A 13,192-nucleotide genomic window follows, 5' to 3' on the forward strand; every position below is an offset into this window, starting at 1 on the left:
GGGGGGGTAATATATTCATAGAGTAAATTACGTCCCTTAAAGGTACAAGTACTACATGGTATTTAATCTCATAAATTATCATGACAGAAGGTAACACAGTAGTATTATATACCTAGTTTTAGAAAATAAATAAATAAATAAAAATTGTTGTATTGCGTTGCGAGGACCGAGGTCACGTAATCTCTGACGGCTCTAAGAAGAAAACACGGTAATAACACCGGCCCTGCCTCCATCCGGGTGACCGCAGAGCGCAGACTCAATCCCCGCCGCAGCTCGCTGCGTTTCCGTAGCCAGTTCGCTACCCGCTGAGCCCTGGTTGGGGGAAAGCAGCTCACGGAAACGATTGATCCCGATCGAATAAAAAGCTGGCCACGTAAATGGCGGATTAAACACCGACATCGGAAGGGACTCGCGGAATCGATGTGCGTGACTCGGGCGCTTTTTGGGGAGTGCGCTGGCAACACCCTCCGTAACATGCGAGATGTACACAGAAAGAAATTAACTGTGCGTTATTTCGGCTAGCTAGCTAGCGGCTATCCCCCCCCCTCCTCTCCTCTCCGTCCAGTTTATGGTGGCTCGCTTGATCCGTTTTCTCACACGTCGCGTCCGTACCGGAGGAAAATGAAGAAGTTTAACATTAGGAAGGTGCTGGACGGCTTGACAGCGGCTTCCTCTTCCTCCTCCTCATCCTCCGCCGCCACCTCTCAGCCCGGTGCTCCCAGGGAAAACGATGTTGTCCAGGAGACTCTCCAGTCGGAGCATTTCCAGCTTTGCAAGGTGGGTTTTCCGCTTTACTAGCAGCCAACATGAACAGTCTTGACAGTCAGATGACAGCGGCGTGACCCAAACAACTGTGTGTTGTTTTCATCTTTAGCAGAGCTCACTTAAAAAAAAAATAACGTTGCACTTAAACGCACCGCGTTTAATTAAAGTCTCATATCTTGAGTGGATATTGTGGCATTCAGGGGTAATCAGTTTTATCCACTGCTTCCAGTGCAGCTCCGCGGCTGTTTGCTCTGCACTGAATCTACGCCTCAAGTCACTGTTTGTTAATCTTCATAGGAGGCTAGCTGGCTAATCGGCTCACAATCTTAAAATGCAACGTTTCACATGCTCATTTATTGCATTGTGGTAAATAATTCCTCCCCTGCACACTGACCCTGAAGAGACCCCGTCCCAGCAGCATTGCAGTGTAAGAGATTAGGGGAATTTTCTCATGTCTTAAAATGCAATTATTTCAAAACAAAGAGGCTCCAGGTTAAAGGTTGTCTTCATAAGTCGAGCTTAATTTACTCAGTCTCATGTCGGCCACCTTCATCAGTCTTAAACTTGAGTGAATAATCAACTTATTTGTCTAAATCAGCTTCAGTTTGCATTTTTCACACTCGAGTCAGGTGAATTTTGTCCCCTACCGCTGACATAAAAGCTGTCCAAAATAAGCTTCTTTCAGCACATATTTGCGCGAGCTTTGGAGAAACGACCAAAACCCCGCCGTCACAGGTCACCAGACGAGATAGCCGCCTAATTATTAATCGTGCATCGCTTCTGAGCCAGCATTTTTTGGACTCCAAACGTGTCGAGCCTGCCTGCCTGCCTACCTACCAGCTTCTGCCTCAGCTGGGAGCAGAACAGGTCAGGTCAGTGGGGTTACAAGGCCAGTGCATTACCTGTTACATAATCCCACTGCAAGCTGCACAAAGCCCATGGATGGTTGAGCAAGGTTCCCAACCTGAAACAATCGAGTTATAGATGTCTGTTGATGATACTAATGTTTTGGAGATGGTGGGGGGTGGGCTGCTGCTGCTGAAGCTGCTGCTGCAAGATCCTGCCCCTGAAATGCGACGTCTGAGGCTTAGGATGGATGAAAATGTAATTTATTACCATTGCTTTACAGGATTGAGCTTGCACACATGTCAGGCGCTTATCAGAGAAATGTATTCCGCGACCCATTTGAACTAATGTTAATCCTTTATCTCATTTATTTTGATAATGAGACTAATTTTCCACATAGATGGATTACATTTCTGGGAGATTATGATAATGTTTTTTTTTTCTCTCCCCTTATGCCGGCGTGACTGTGTATGAGATGATTGATTAGCTGACTGGAGGTCTGATATAAATTCTTTTTCTTTTTTTCTTCCCTGCAGACTGTGCGTCATGGCTTCCCGTATCAACCGTCCTCGATGGCTTTTGACCCCGTGCAGAAAATCTTGGCCATCGGGACTCAGACTGGAGCTTTGAGGCTGTATCCTTTTTTTTTTTTTTTTTTTCCCTCCCACGTGAAATTGAAAATTAAGAACGCCACGGAAGGAGAGCGGGTGATCCGAGTGATATAATTTATTTATTTTTTTTCCCCACATGCCTGGAATCGTTCGCGCAAACGTTATAAGACCTGAAAAGCTGCCTTTCAGCATTCCTCAGAATCCGGGGAATTCGCCCAGTAAGTGATCTTATTTTACTTTTTCCCCTGCTGCCGCACACAACAAAGGTTGGCTCAAAGGTAGGCGCTAGCTGCTGTGTGTTTCTGTGCAGCCTCCACCATCTCCTGGAGCACCCAAGGCTCATTAGTGGTATCTCTGCAGTAGCATGAGCAGCTCCTCCCGCCATATGCCGGGGAGCCCACCTCATCAACTGCGCTGCCCAGACAGTGCCAGGATGCCACTTCGTATGTGCTGTAAACATATTTGGACGTGCACGACGCGCGCGCACAATCAAACCGCCACGGTGCACAGCTGAAAGTGAGTTTTGTGTTTGTTTGCGGTCGAGCGTTAAAAAAAAAGAAAAAAAAAAGTGTTTTTTGCAGCTATCTGAGCCGCTTCCATGACTCACACCAGCAAATAAGCCACTGGATGTGTCACTGTTAAACCACGCACGCATGCACGTCTTCATTGTCCGCCTGTTAGCAGATTAGCCCCGGGTTTCCCTTTGTGCTGATATCCTTCTTTGGAGGCCCACCTGCTTTGTTTAGATTTTCTGCAGAAGTGACCCCGTGCTCGTATTTACCTCCAGATTAGGAGATCGTCGTGTGTGTGTGTGTGTGTGTGTGTGTTTTGCACAGGGGCAACTCCCGGAGAACACACACACACACACACACACCGCTTCCATGTTGTCCTAATGTGTAAGGTGGAGCTGATGGGATTACTGTCATTCAGGCAATTGGTCCATTTATCAAAAGACGGGCTGTATCGATCCACCTCATTGCCTCTGGAGTTTGGAAACGCTGCCACAGCTCAGTAGACATAAGCTCAATGAGGTGTCTACAAGCAATAAATGTCTGCTTTTACAAGATCTGTCTCTACTACAGTGTTTTAATCAGTGTGTTACTGTGGACAGTTCCCCACGCGTTGTAGCCGTTACAGGAAAAAGTAGTGACTCCTCTCCCCCTGCATGCTTTTATTTTTTTAACTTTCGTAATCGGATTGAGGGGATGCCCAGGGTTGTGCGAAATGTTTTTCAAATGCTGCAACGTGGGGTACTCGCAGATGACCGGTCACGCTCCAAGTCAGATGTTTTTTCGGTGTCCGTCGGAAATGCGTTCTTCCCCTTCTTCAAGGTTTAACGAGGCCTTGCTCAAGACATGCGAACGGGCTGCGGACGACATGTTCTGTTCTCGTGAACTAGCAATGATAAAGGTACTTCCTGTCTGATGATGATGACTTGGTGAGGAAGCCTGCTGATGTTGAAATGCTGTGGTTAACCATGTTGGTTTACCGAATAGGGAAGTGTTGATCTTTGAGGGGGGCGGAGGGGGGCGGAGGGGGCATCTTTAGTGTGAAAAGTTGTCACAGAGACCTATAGACACACGTTATGATTATCTAACAGTCTGAAACTTTAAATTGTCCAATTTATGATTATGGAAGAAAAAAACTGTTCCACTTCTAAATGACGTTTAGGGTTTGGCAGATAATTTAAATCCGATCAAATGGCCAAAAAGATAAAAACTAAGCAAGTCTGAGCAATTATTATTATTATTTTGAAAAGTTTTGTTGATGTTTCCCAGCTTCCTGTGCTCACAGAGTCACAAAGGGAAACACTTTAAAACCTGACGGATCACGCCGCGCATACCTGTGACCTGAGTAGAGTCAGTAGTCAGTAGTAGAAAGTGTGTGGAAGGAAGTTTCTAAAGAATCCTCTGCCTACCGTACTTGCCACGCTGATAGAGATCTCGTTCAGATTCTCCCCTTACTAATTTCCTGCCAGTCTCAGAAAGTCGCTGTGCTCAGCAGCCCCATTAACCTACATTGAAACGGAAAGGCTTCGCACTCGAGACACTTTGACGAGTGAACGCTCACGGTGAAACAACCGAGGCGTGTGCTAATTGTCACGAGGAAGCAATCTAACAATGTGTGGCGTTTTAACGCCCCTGCTCTTTAGATTCGTATTCGCGCGCGACCCCAGAGGTTATAAAACGGACTTAATCACTCCTCCTCCTCCTCCTCCTCCTCCATCGTGGACCTGTGCAGACGCGATACCCATTCATTATTCTGACAAATGTTGAGCAGAACTTGCGTGGGCCCGGAGCTAAAACTGGACGGGAAGGTCATGGGTGAATGTGAGTTCAGTTGCCACCAGTCCTCCGCTGGCGCCACCTTAAAGTCTGATAGTCTGGTGTTTGCCTCTGTCCCTCTGCAGGAGTGATGCCCACTGTGCAGCCCCACCTTAGTTTGTTTAAGGGAACTGAGGGATTGTTTGACCACAGCTCAGATAATCCTTGGACTTATTCTGCTGTCTCAGCCCTAAATAGACCTGGAAGTGAAGTTTTCTTTCTTTTGTTTTTTACTTGGCATGATCAAACCGCTCACCTCATTCTCTATCTGGTGCTTCTTCTCTGCATGATTAGATCTCACGCTGCTTCCTTCTCCTTCCCTCTTCGTGCTGGCGCGCTTGAGTCTGCAGACCCGATACCATCTCTGTGTGATAGCGACTACTGGTTGAAAGAGGGTGACGTTTCCTCCGTGCATCCCCTGCCTTCTGTGCTGTTTAAGAAAGCATTCGGAGATATTTGCGGGTGACGTCACGACTCTCGCGCATCTAACTTTTCGCTGAGTGTGTGGTCTTGAACGTGTGAGATTAAGCAGAACTCCACGGGCCGGCAGAAAGGGATCAGGATCGGGCTAATCACGTCACAGTCGTCACACCGGCTGACGCATTCGAATGAATGAGGCAGACGGAGCCCACTGGTTGTTATTTATAACTCGCCAGTTTGCTTTGTTTAATGCACTTGTCTGTGGAATTTATTAAAAAACACCCACAATATTCAAAACACCCACAGCAGGCTGAAGATAGCACTTTTTTTTTTTAAACTGTTTAACTGATCTGTGTCTGATATGAACCTCGCTGGAAGCTGTCCAGTTTTCTTTAACCGAGCCAACTTTTAGGTTCGGCCGTGCGGGCGTGGAATGCTACTGTCAGCACGAGAGCGGTGCCGCGGTCATCCAGCTCCAGTTCCTGATCAACGAGGTCGGTTCCTTGTGTCCTCCCCCTTTTATCCCTCCTCCTCCTCACCTATGCTAGCCCTGTGTCCCTCCTGCCTCTGTAACGCCCTCGTATTTCCGTGCACACATGCCTCAAGATGTTTTCTTGGTGCCAATAACCCCCCCTTGTGTTTATGACACCGTCTGCAGGGGGCGCTGGTGAGTGCCTTAGCTGATGACAGCATCCACCTGTGGAACCTGAGGCAAAAAATTCCTGCTATCCTGCATTCCCTCAAATTTAACAGGGAGAGGTACGTGGCTCCTCTCTGCTCCTGTATTTGCTCCTCACAGCTGGACACGTGTGTCGCCTCTGGATAATTAGCTGACAGAATGTCTTCCTGTGGCATCGGAACAACATTATTTATAACATGTGCCCAATTAGGAAGTGTTTTTTTCTTTTTTTGGATCTTTTGTGCTTTAAACCTGCACCAATCTATAATTTTCTATCAACGAAGGATCAAACGACAGCGATGAGTTAAAGTGGAACTGGGCCCCATGCGGAGTTTGATCAACCAGCTCTGCAGTTGCCCCCCAACTCCGTGTAGATTTTTTGTGCTCTGTCAGCTCATTGTTATGATTGTTCTCTGATCAGCCTCCACTCCAAAGCCAGCGAGTATCAGCAGAAAAGCTCGGATGTTATAATTCTGATGCTAATTTATGTGAAGGTAGGACACAGTAAACCCACATCAAAGAGCCGAGCGGAACAACAAAGGCCTGCGTCTGGACCGAAAAGTTGAACTCGAATGCACCGCGAAAACTGCAGCTGGCAGCCGGTCAGCCACAACATTATGACCACTGACAGGGGGAGTAAAAGGGCACCCCAGTGACACACAAGAAGCCCTTTAGGAATAACTCAAAAAAGATGCACAGAGCCCCGTCCCCTCAAAGCCCTCCACTAACATCACTCTGTTGCCAGGCACCAGAGGACACCCTCAGAAGGTCCGTGTCCTTTCTCTAACTGTTTTGGAGGCACAAGGGAGACCTGATTTGTGTGCACGAAAGAGTATTTCTTGCAACCGGTAGAGAAAAGACAGCCGTATTTACTCTGCTATTCTTCCCCCAGTCATCTATTTATAGCCCGGCTTCATTAGTGTGACACAGTGCAAGGCCTTTGTAATTAAATCTTAGTCACTCGCTGCTCCTTCCAGTCGGAGCACGGTGATTAGGGACGAGAGTGACCCCTCTGATGGGACTGAGTCACGGAGTAATGAAAAGGGCCTGGTTGTTGACGGATCCCGATATCTCTTGCAGAATCACATACTGCCACCTGCCCTTCCAGAGCAAATGGCTGTACATCGGCACGGAAAGAGGAAACATCCACATCGTCAACGTGGAGTGCTTCACTCTCTCAGGCTACGTCATCATGTGGAACAAAGCCATCGAACTGTGAGTCTGTATTGCACAACTGTCTCTTTCTTTTTTTTTCTCTCTCCTCTCTTCCATTTACTCGACGGCTATTTGCATATCTTCTTTGTGCAGTTGACACTCAACCAGGAAACTCTGAAATGCAAAGGAATGTTGGGCGCCTGCGTTTGCAGATAGAAGCGCGTCCCGTAAGCTGAGAATACACTTAGCTCCGATCAGTGTGAGGGCGGCGTGGAAAGGTGGTGATTGTGCCGTGCCAGAACTTGGCTGTTGAGACCTTCTGGAGGTGTTTTGACAGCCTGAAACCACAGAACATCTCTGATGGGAAGTGCCCACTTGATAACCTCATAACTTCTCCCGTGTCACCTACTCCCTCATGTTAACACCCACAAGGGATATTTGTAAATCCTTTACTGCATTTCCATTAGAATCTAGGTTGGTGGGAAACTAAATGGTTGTGGATAGTGTTGTGCCACCTGAAAACACGACAGTGTGACGCAGGGTTGTCCCCGAAAACGTCCCCAATTTGTGCTTTTTATGAATGAGAAAAGCAACGTTGCGCACTTACTACAGTTATTACGGTAGCCGGCCGCGCTGCTATTGACATTACAGACATGGCAGTTTAAATCTTTTTAAATATGTGAGAATAAATGCAACCGTAATTACCCCCGTTTCTCCGTTCCATCTTGATAACATTCATTTATTTATTTATTTACTTTTTTTTTTATCTCTGAGCTGTAAATGTCCCCGGATTTCCACATCAGCAGGCAGTGCTAACACGGGGGCCGTGCACGCCTGTTTTACTACTACCATGGAATTATTCTACAATATTTACTCATCATCACAGTAAAATTGTCCATCCTCAGTCAGTCTACTGCATTAATTCCTCTCTCAAGCAGTAGAAAATGTTGTGAGCACGTGATTATGCATGAAAAAAATAAAAAAATACCGTAATATACAGTGATACCGTCTGAAATCTGAAAAAAACACCTAGTGTAAAACGAGAACTTTTTTTATTCTGGTGCATCCACAAGTAAGAAAAAAAAAGATTTTAGACACTGACTGGCAGCTTAAATTGCTAGAGGTATATAAAGGTGGGAGACTCCCGGTAAAAATCGGATAAATTGCCGTTTTAGATCTGCCAGTTGAAAGTTGTCAGAGAAAAGTGTGCCGTCCGCTCAGATAAATGTCTCAGAAAAAGACGGTGGAGATGGGTAAAACGATTTTGGCTTTGGTCGGGTGAAAAAAAAATGAAAATAAAGGATGAGGTGTGAAATCAAAACATTGTGATACTCAGTCGTCTCTGAGGAGATGGAGATGAAAAGTTAGTTGTCTCCTAACAAACCTGTGTATTCGCATTCTCCTGCTAGCGGCTGGTAAACACCACCCGCCGTCCTAATGATCTCGGCTCAGCTGTTTTTTCGTCTGCCTGCGTCTAACATCGGCAGAAATGTAAACATGCCGCGCACTTGTTCTTATTAGAAGAGCCGCTGTGCGTATTGCGGCGAGTTCATGTTCTCCTCCGTCCCCGCCTTTTTATTCACTGCGACATCTCCGACTGTATCGACTCATCAGCAGCAATGAGATCATTAGCCACTGGAGCCAGACCGCACTCGGAGGCGGCAACGCTTTCTTTAGGCCAGACCATCCACTTCCTCCATGCCCCTTGCTCTGTTGCCACGGTGATCTTGTCTCCACACACCATAATCTCTCATAGACCCTCATGTGACCCTGCTCTCTCTCTCTCTCTCTCTCTCTCTCTCTCTCTCTCTTTGTCTCCCTCGTATGTCATGTCTCTATCTCTGGTGCACTCATGCACATTTTCATCTCACAACCTCGTCCTTTTTCTCCGTGCTTGACTTTTTTCTTTTTCCTCTCCTTCTAAAAGCACCTAAAAGTATCATTTTAGATACATATTTAGCAGATCCATTATTGTTTTTCTTCTGTCTCTTCTCTCACAGATCCACCAAGACACACCCAGGGCCTGTTGTGCACATCAGTGATAACCCCATGGATGAGGGCAAGGTAACAGATAGTTAAACACTACATAGCTCCGTTCAAGAGAGATGCATATCCACCCCGACACGTAAAACAAATGTTCCATTTTATTTGTTGTTATCTTGCACTTGCTTTTATTTCCTGGTGGCTAACCGCCTCAGCCGAGACGACGCGCTGTCAATACGGTTCGTGCGGCTGCACCGGAGACTGAGACGAGAGGATTTTTTAGCTTGTTAAAATGTCAGCCGTCAAAATCAAAGAGGGGTAAAAAAAAAAAAATAAAAAAGTTTCTTCCCGGGCCTAATCCTTCCAGTACCTGACGGGCCAGATGGTTTGTTACAGTGAACCATCTGGGGAGTCGTCAATGGAAACTGTTTGGAAAGAGGTCATGTGATGGGATGCAACCATCTGTCTGTCACGGCTCGCTTCAAACCGATCAATGGACCGTGTGACGTGGCGGGAGAGGAGCTTTGAAAGCGAGTGCATCTAGCTCTGTAGATTGCATGTTAAGGATTCCTCCACATAAAAGGAGAGACCTCACAGGATGCCGATCGGTCAGCAAGTCTGTGGATTAACCCAAAAAAAACAAAAAAACAAACAAAAAAAACACCTGGTTTAAACCTGAAAAGACGAACAACTGATCTCATGAATCTCAAATGCATCTCAACAATGCGAATAATTTCCAGAAACCTTTGATAAGGGGACAGATGCAGTTTCTTTGTCGACAACAGACCAGACTACATATATAGCCATTATATTACTGTTATAATGTTATAATATATATTAGAAAAGTTGTAATTCCACTGTATGAATCTAAGATCCCTTGCAATCCTAGATGGAAGAGAGCCTGTGGATACTGTTCCTAAAATACACTCAATTAAGGCCAATGCCATATGAACACATTAAAAAAAAAAAAAAAAACTGTGATGGTTAAGTATTAAGATAAAGTGGCAGTCATTTTGTTCTAATTTATTCAATTTATTCACAGTAGCAACTGGTTATGGAGAGTAGAGTAGAGTTATTGATACGGACTTCACGATACGTATCACGATACTTGTGTCACGATACGATACATTATTGCGATACTATGATATTGCGATATCGTTCACCGAGGAATTTGTGACACTGATAACCGCAGTGAACAAATTGTGTCAAAAACAATGAATTGCACACTCTTTGTCTAACTTATTAGTTCCTTTTTCCGTTAAAAAGTGCTACCAAGTCTCAGTTTTAGTGCTTTAGGTGAGGAAGTCATTCATTATTGACCCAAAACATGACTTTTTTTCTTTTAAAATCGATATTAAGACGTTTAGTTTAAGTTAAAACAGAGCGAGACAGGTAGCAGTTGAACTATACGATCATCATTTTAGAGGATGTAGTTTGTGGTGCTGTTTCTGTTGTTTGGCCCAGCGCACTGACTGCAATGGGATTGACAAAAATAGTACAAATGCATCTCGATAGAAAACAACACGGTTCAATAGTTGTACAAACCACAGCCTCCACGATGAAACCACAGTTCAGTTATTTTAAACAAATGCACAAAACCTTAACCTTCACGAAGCTAAGATTTAATGCCCGACTGCATGCACATTCTTTTATAACAAAAAACGTACTTACAATTCAAGAAATCTCAAAATTTTCTGTAATTGATTGACTTAGGTTGAGTGAACTGGAATTGATTCGGTTTATTTCCAGTCGTTAACGTTTCAAAGATGGAGTAAGCCTCTCTAATCCAATACACTTTTTTTTTTTTTTTTGTGTGTGTCACATTGAGCAAACATCTCGTCACAGCCCGTTAGCTTTTTGTTCTGTGTGCAGTGAAAATCAGGCGTTTATTTACAGCCCTGACTCTGTAAATAGCTTAAAAAATAAATAAATAAATAAAAAAATCCTCACGACACGATTCCTTGCAAGGTTTGCAGCCGCGGTTGCAACAGCAGTTTGTCGATCCAAGTTAATGTTAGTCACATCACTAGCTGTTTTATTTTAAACTCTCTCACGTCTGTGTTGTCATTTTGCTAAAGCGTATCTGTGAGTTGACACCGAGCCAAGCTCCTGAATGAGTCGCTGAAGGGAGGGGTGTGTTTGTTCTAGCTCAAGTATCAACAGTTGGTCCTAGGGACCATGTACTCCACCTTTAAGAATGTTTTTTATGAAGCAATTAGTCTTGCAATCAGCTGTCACGGTAGCACTCTAATGAATACACAGTAAATCGTACACTGTGCAAATACCTGAGAGGTGTCGGTTCTTTTCTCTGACTGGTACCGAATTAAATTGAAAACGACAAAGACATCACTTAAAACTGAGCGCTGATGATCCACCTCTGTTATCAGATGAGGTGCAGTCATGTCGAACCTGAGTTACATGTTCACAACGTGGTTTTTCACAGCTGAACTTATCTGTGCTTTCACTTCTTTTCTGATTGCAGCTCCTGATTGGATTTGAGTGCGGGGTAGTGGTGTTGTGGGATTTGAAGTCCAAAAAAGCTGACTACCGCTACAATTATGATGAGGTAAGGCGTTATTTTCTTTCCGCTCCGCGCTCGTGAGGGTAGAGACTAGTTTGTTTAGGTTTCCGCTTTTGCGTGAAGCTCGTTAGAGATAACGCGGCTACCTTTTTTTTTTTTTTTTTAAATCCAGTCACATGTGAGGGGGCGGTTTTTGTTGTGACATCTGAAATCGGTTTGAATATTGCAATAGTTTCTTTTTGGTGATTCTGTATTTTGTAATTGCGAACAAATCCACAACAATTAACAGACCGTACAAACAAGTTAACACCTGTGCAGTCTATTAACATTTCTAAGAAGACACCAGTATGGATTTCCATTAATGTAGGTGCCGCACTCTATTCATGATGTGCTGTTGTTTTTGTTTCTGGAAGGCAATCCACTCAGTCGCCTGGCACCATGAGGGTAAACAGTTTGTTTGCAGCCACTCCGATGGCACTCTGACCACGTGGAATGTACGAGCCCCGGCCAAGGCTGCACAGATCATCACGCCACATGGTAGGAGCTTCTTGTGCTGTATAACATATAAGAGTAGTGGTGTAGCTTGCACAGAAGCAGATGGCCATATGTGTACGTGTGCACCATATGTAATGATTATCTGCACATTTTAAATAAATAATAATCATGTTCTTCCACTTGGTCCTCCAATAGGGAAGCAGCCTAAAGATGGAAAAAAGCCAGAACCATGCAAGCCTATCCTGAAAGTGGAGTACAAAACAACAAGGGCTGGGTAAGTGTGACGCTAGAAAAAATCCACACCCATCCTGTGTCTTAACCGACTCGGGTTTGGATCCGTATCCTGTACTGAAAGTGGCCTTTCCTGTTATTCCACATGCATCCAACAGGCCTGTCTTGTTGACAGCATCCTTAGAAGCTGGATGGCAAACAGTCTTGTTTTTTTGTCATCGAGCAAACAATTGTTTTTTTCTCACGCTACGTGGTACTCGCTTACGTTGCTGTGATCACCATTAACACGGCTGCCATTGTTACGTGAAGGTCACAAAGTAAACGGGACCAAGCGTCTCTTCTAAAACATGTCACAAATTAACATTTTCTCTGATCTAATTATTGCTTCCAGGTATTTGAGGGCAGGGATTAATTAATTAGAAAGAAAAAAAAAAAAACGATCACTCTCATTATAGATTCTCTTGAAATTGGGACAGAGAATCTCCAGAGAAAGCACAAACAGTCAAATTTCACTGTCCCTCTCCATTTTGAACACGCAATTAAAATATCTGTGTGTTTCCTGAACTCAGGGACCCGTTCATGGTCCTGTCTGGAGGCCTGTCTTACGATACAGTGGGGAGGAGAGCCTGTCTGACTGTGATGCATGGGAAGAGCACTGCCGTCCTGGAGATGGACTACCCCATCGTAGATTTCCTAACGCTGTGTGAAACTCCATATCCAAATGGTGAGCTGCTCCTGTTGGTGCTTGATTGGTTGACTTTTGCCAAAATATACAATGATGCGGTTATCCATGGTAACTTTGTGCTGTTTTATTGGCCAGACTTTCAGGAGCCTTACGCCGTGGTGGTCCTCCTCGAGAAGGATTTAGTTGTAATAGACCTCGGACAGATTGGGTAATTTTTCACCTTTGTAAACATGGTTTAAGTTTCACTAAAAATACCCATAACAGTTCTAAAATAGACATTTTAAGTACAAATATCAGATTAATCTCCCCATAGAATGTATTTTTAACATTGTGGTGTCAAAGGTAATTTACATCTATTTACATATGATAACTGATATGACACGTTTGGCGATAGTGCATCTCTGTTTTTAAATAGCAAAAGAGCTCACAGGACATTTATAGTACTTGCTAGTTAGCTGCCATTTATACCTCACTTTG

The 13,192-nt window shown here is 44.6% G+C and overlaps 1 protein-coding gene across 6 annotated transcripts in view; it reads left to right on the forward strand.

The window, feature by feature from the left end:
- The first annotated feature begins 249 nt into the window (after positions 1-249).
- The window catches only part of stxbp5b (syntaxin binding protein 5b (tomosyn)), a 29,410-nt gene continuing 16,467 nt past the window's right edge, over positions 250-13,192 (forward strand). For 4 of the 6 annotated variants that reach the window (XM_047610886.1, XM_047610885.1, XM_047610887.1 and 1 more), the window contains exons 1-11: positions 251-777; positions 2,148-2,245; positions 5,379-5,460; positions 5,625-5,725; positions 6,726-6,860; positions 8,801-8,864; positions 11,266-11,349; positions 11,718-11,841; positions 11,995-12,073; positions 12,600-12,754; positions 12,851-12,923. In XM_047610886.1, the coding sequence (XP_047466842.1) occupies positions 622-777; positions 2,148-2,245; positions 5,379-5,460; positions 5,625-5,725; positions 6,726-6,860; positions 8,801-8,864; positions 11,266-11,349; positions 11,718-11,841; positions 11,995-12,073; positions 12,600-12,754; positions 12,851-12,923 (1,151 nt within the window). In that variant the 5' untranslated portion in view covers positions 251-621. Of the gene's footprint in view, positions 778-2,147; positions 2,246-5,378; positions 5,461-5,624; positions 5,726-6,725; positions 6,861-8,800; positions 8,865-11,265; positions 11,350-11,717; positions 11,842-11,994; positions 12,074-12,599; positions 12,755-12,850; positions 12,924-13,192 lie in introns of all 6 variants that reach the window. The other 2 variants (XM_047610883.1, XM_047610884.1) reach the window with 1 other exon arrangement.

The sequence above is a fragment of the Mugil cephalus genome, chromosome 17 (genome assembly GCF_022458985.1).
Source record: "Mugil cephalus isolate CIBA_MC_2020 chromosome 17, CIBA_Mcephalus_1.1, whole genome shotgun sequence".
Lineage (NCBI taxonomy): Eukaryota > Metazoa > Chordata > Actinopteri > Mugiliformes > Mugilidae > Mugil > Mugil cephalus.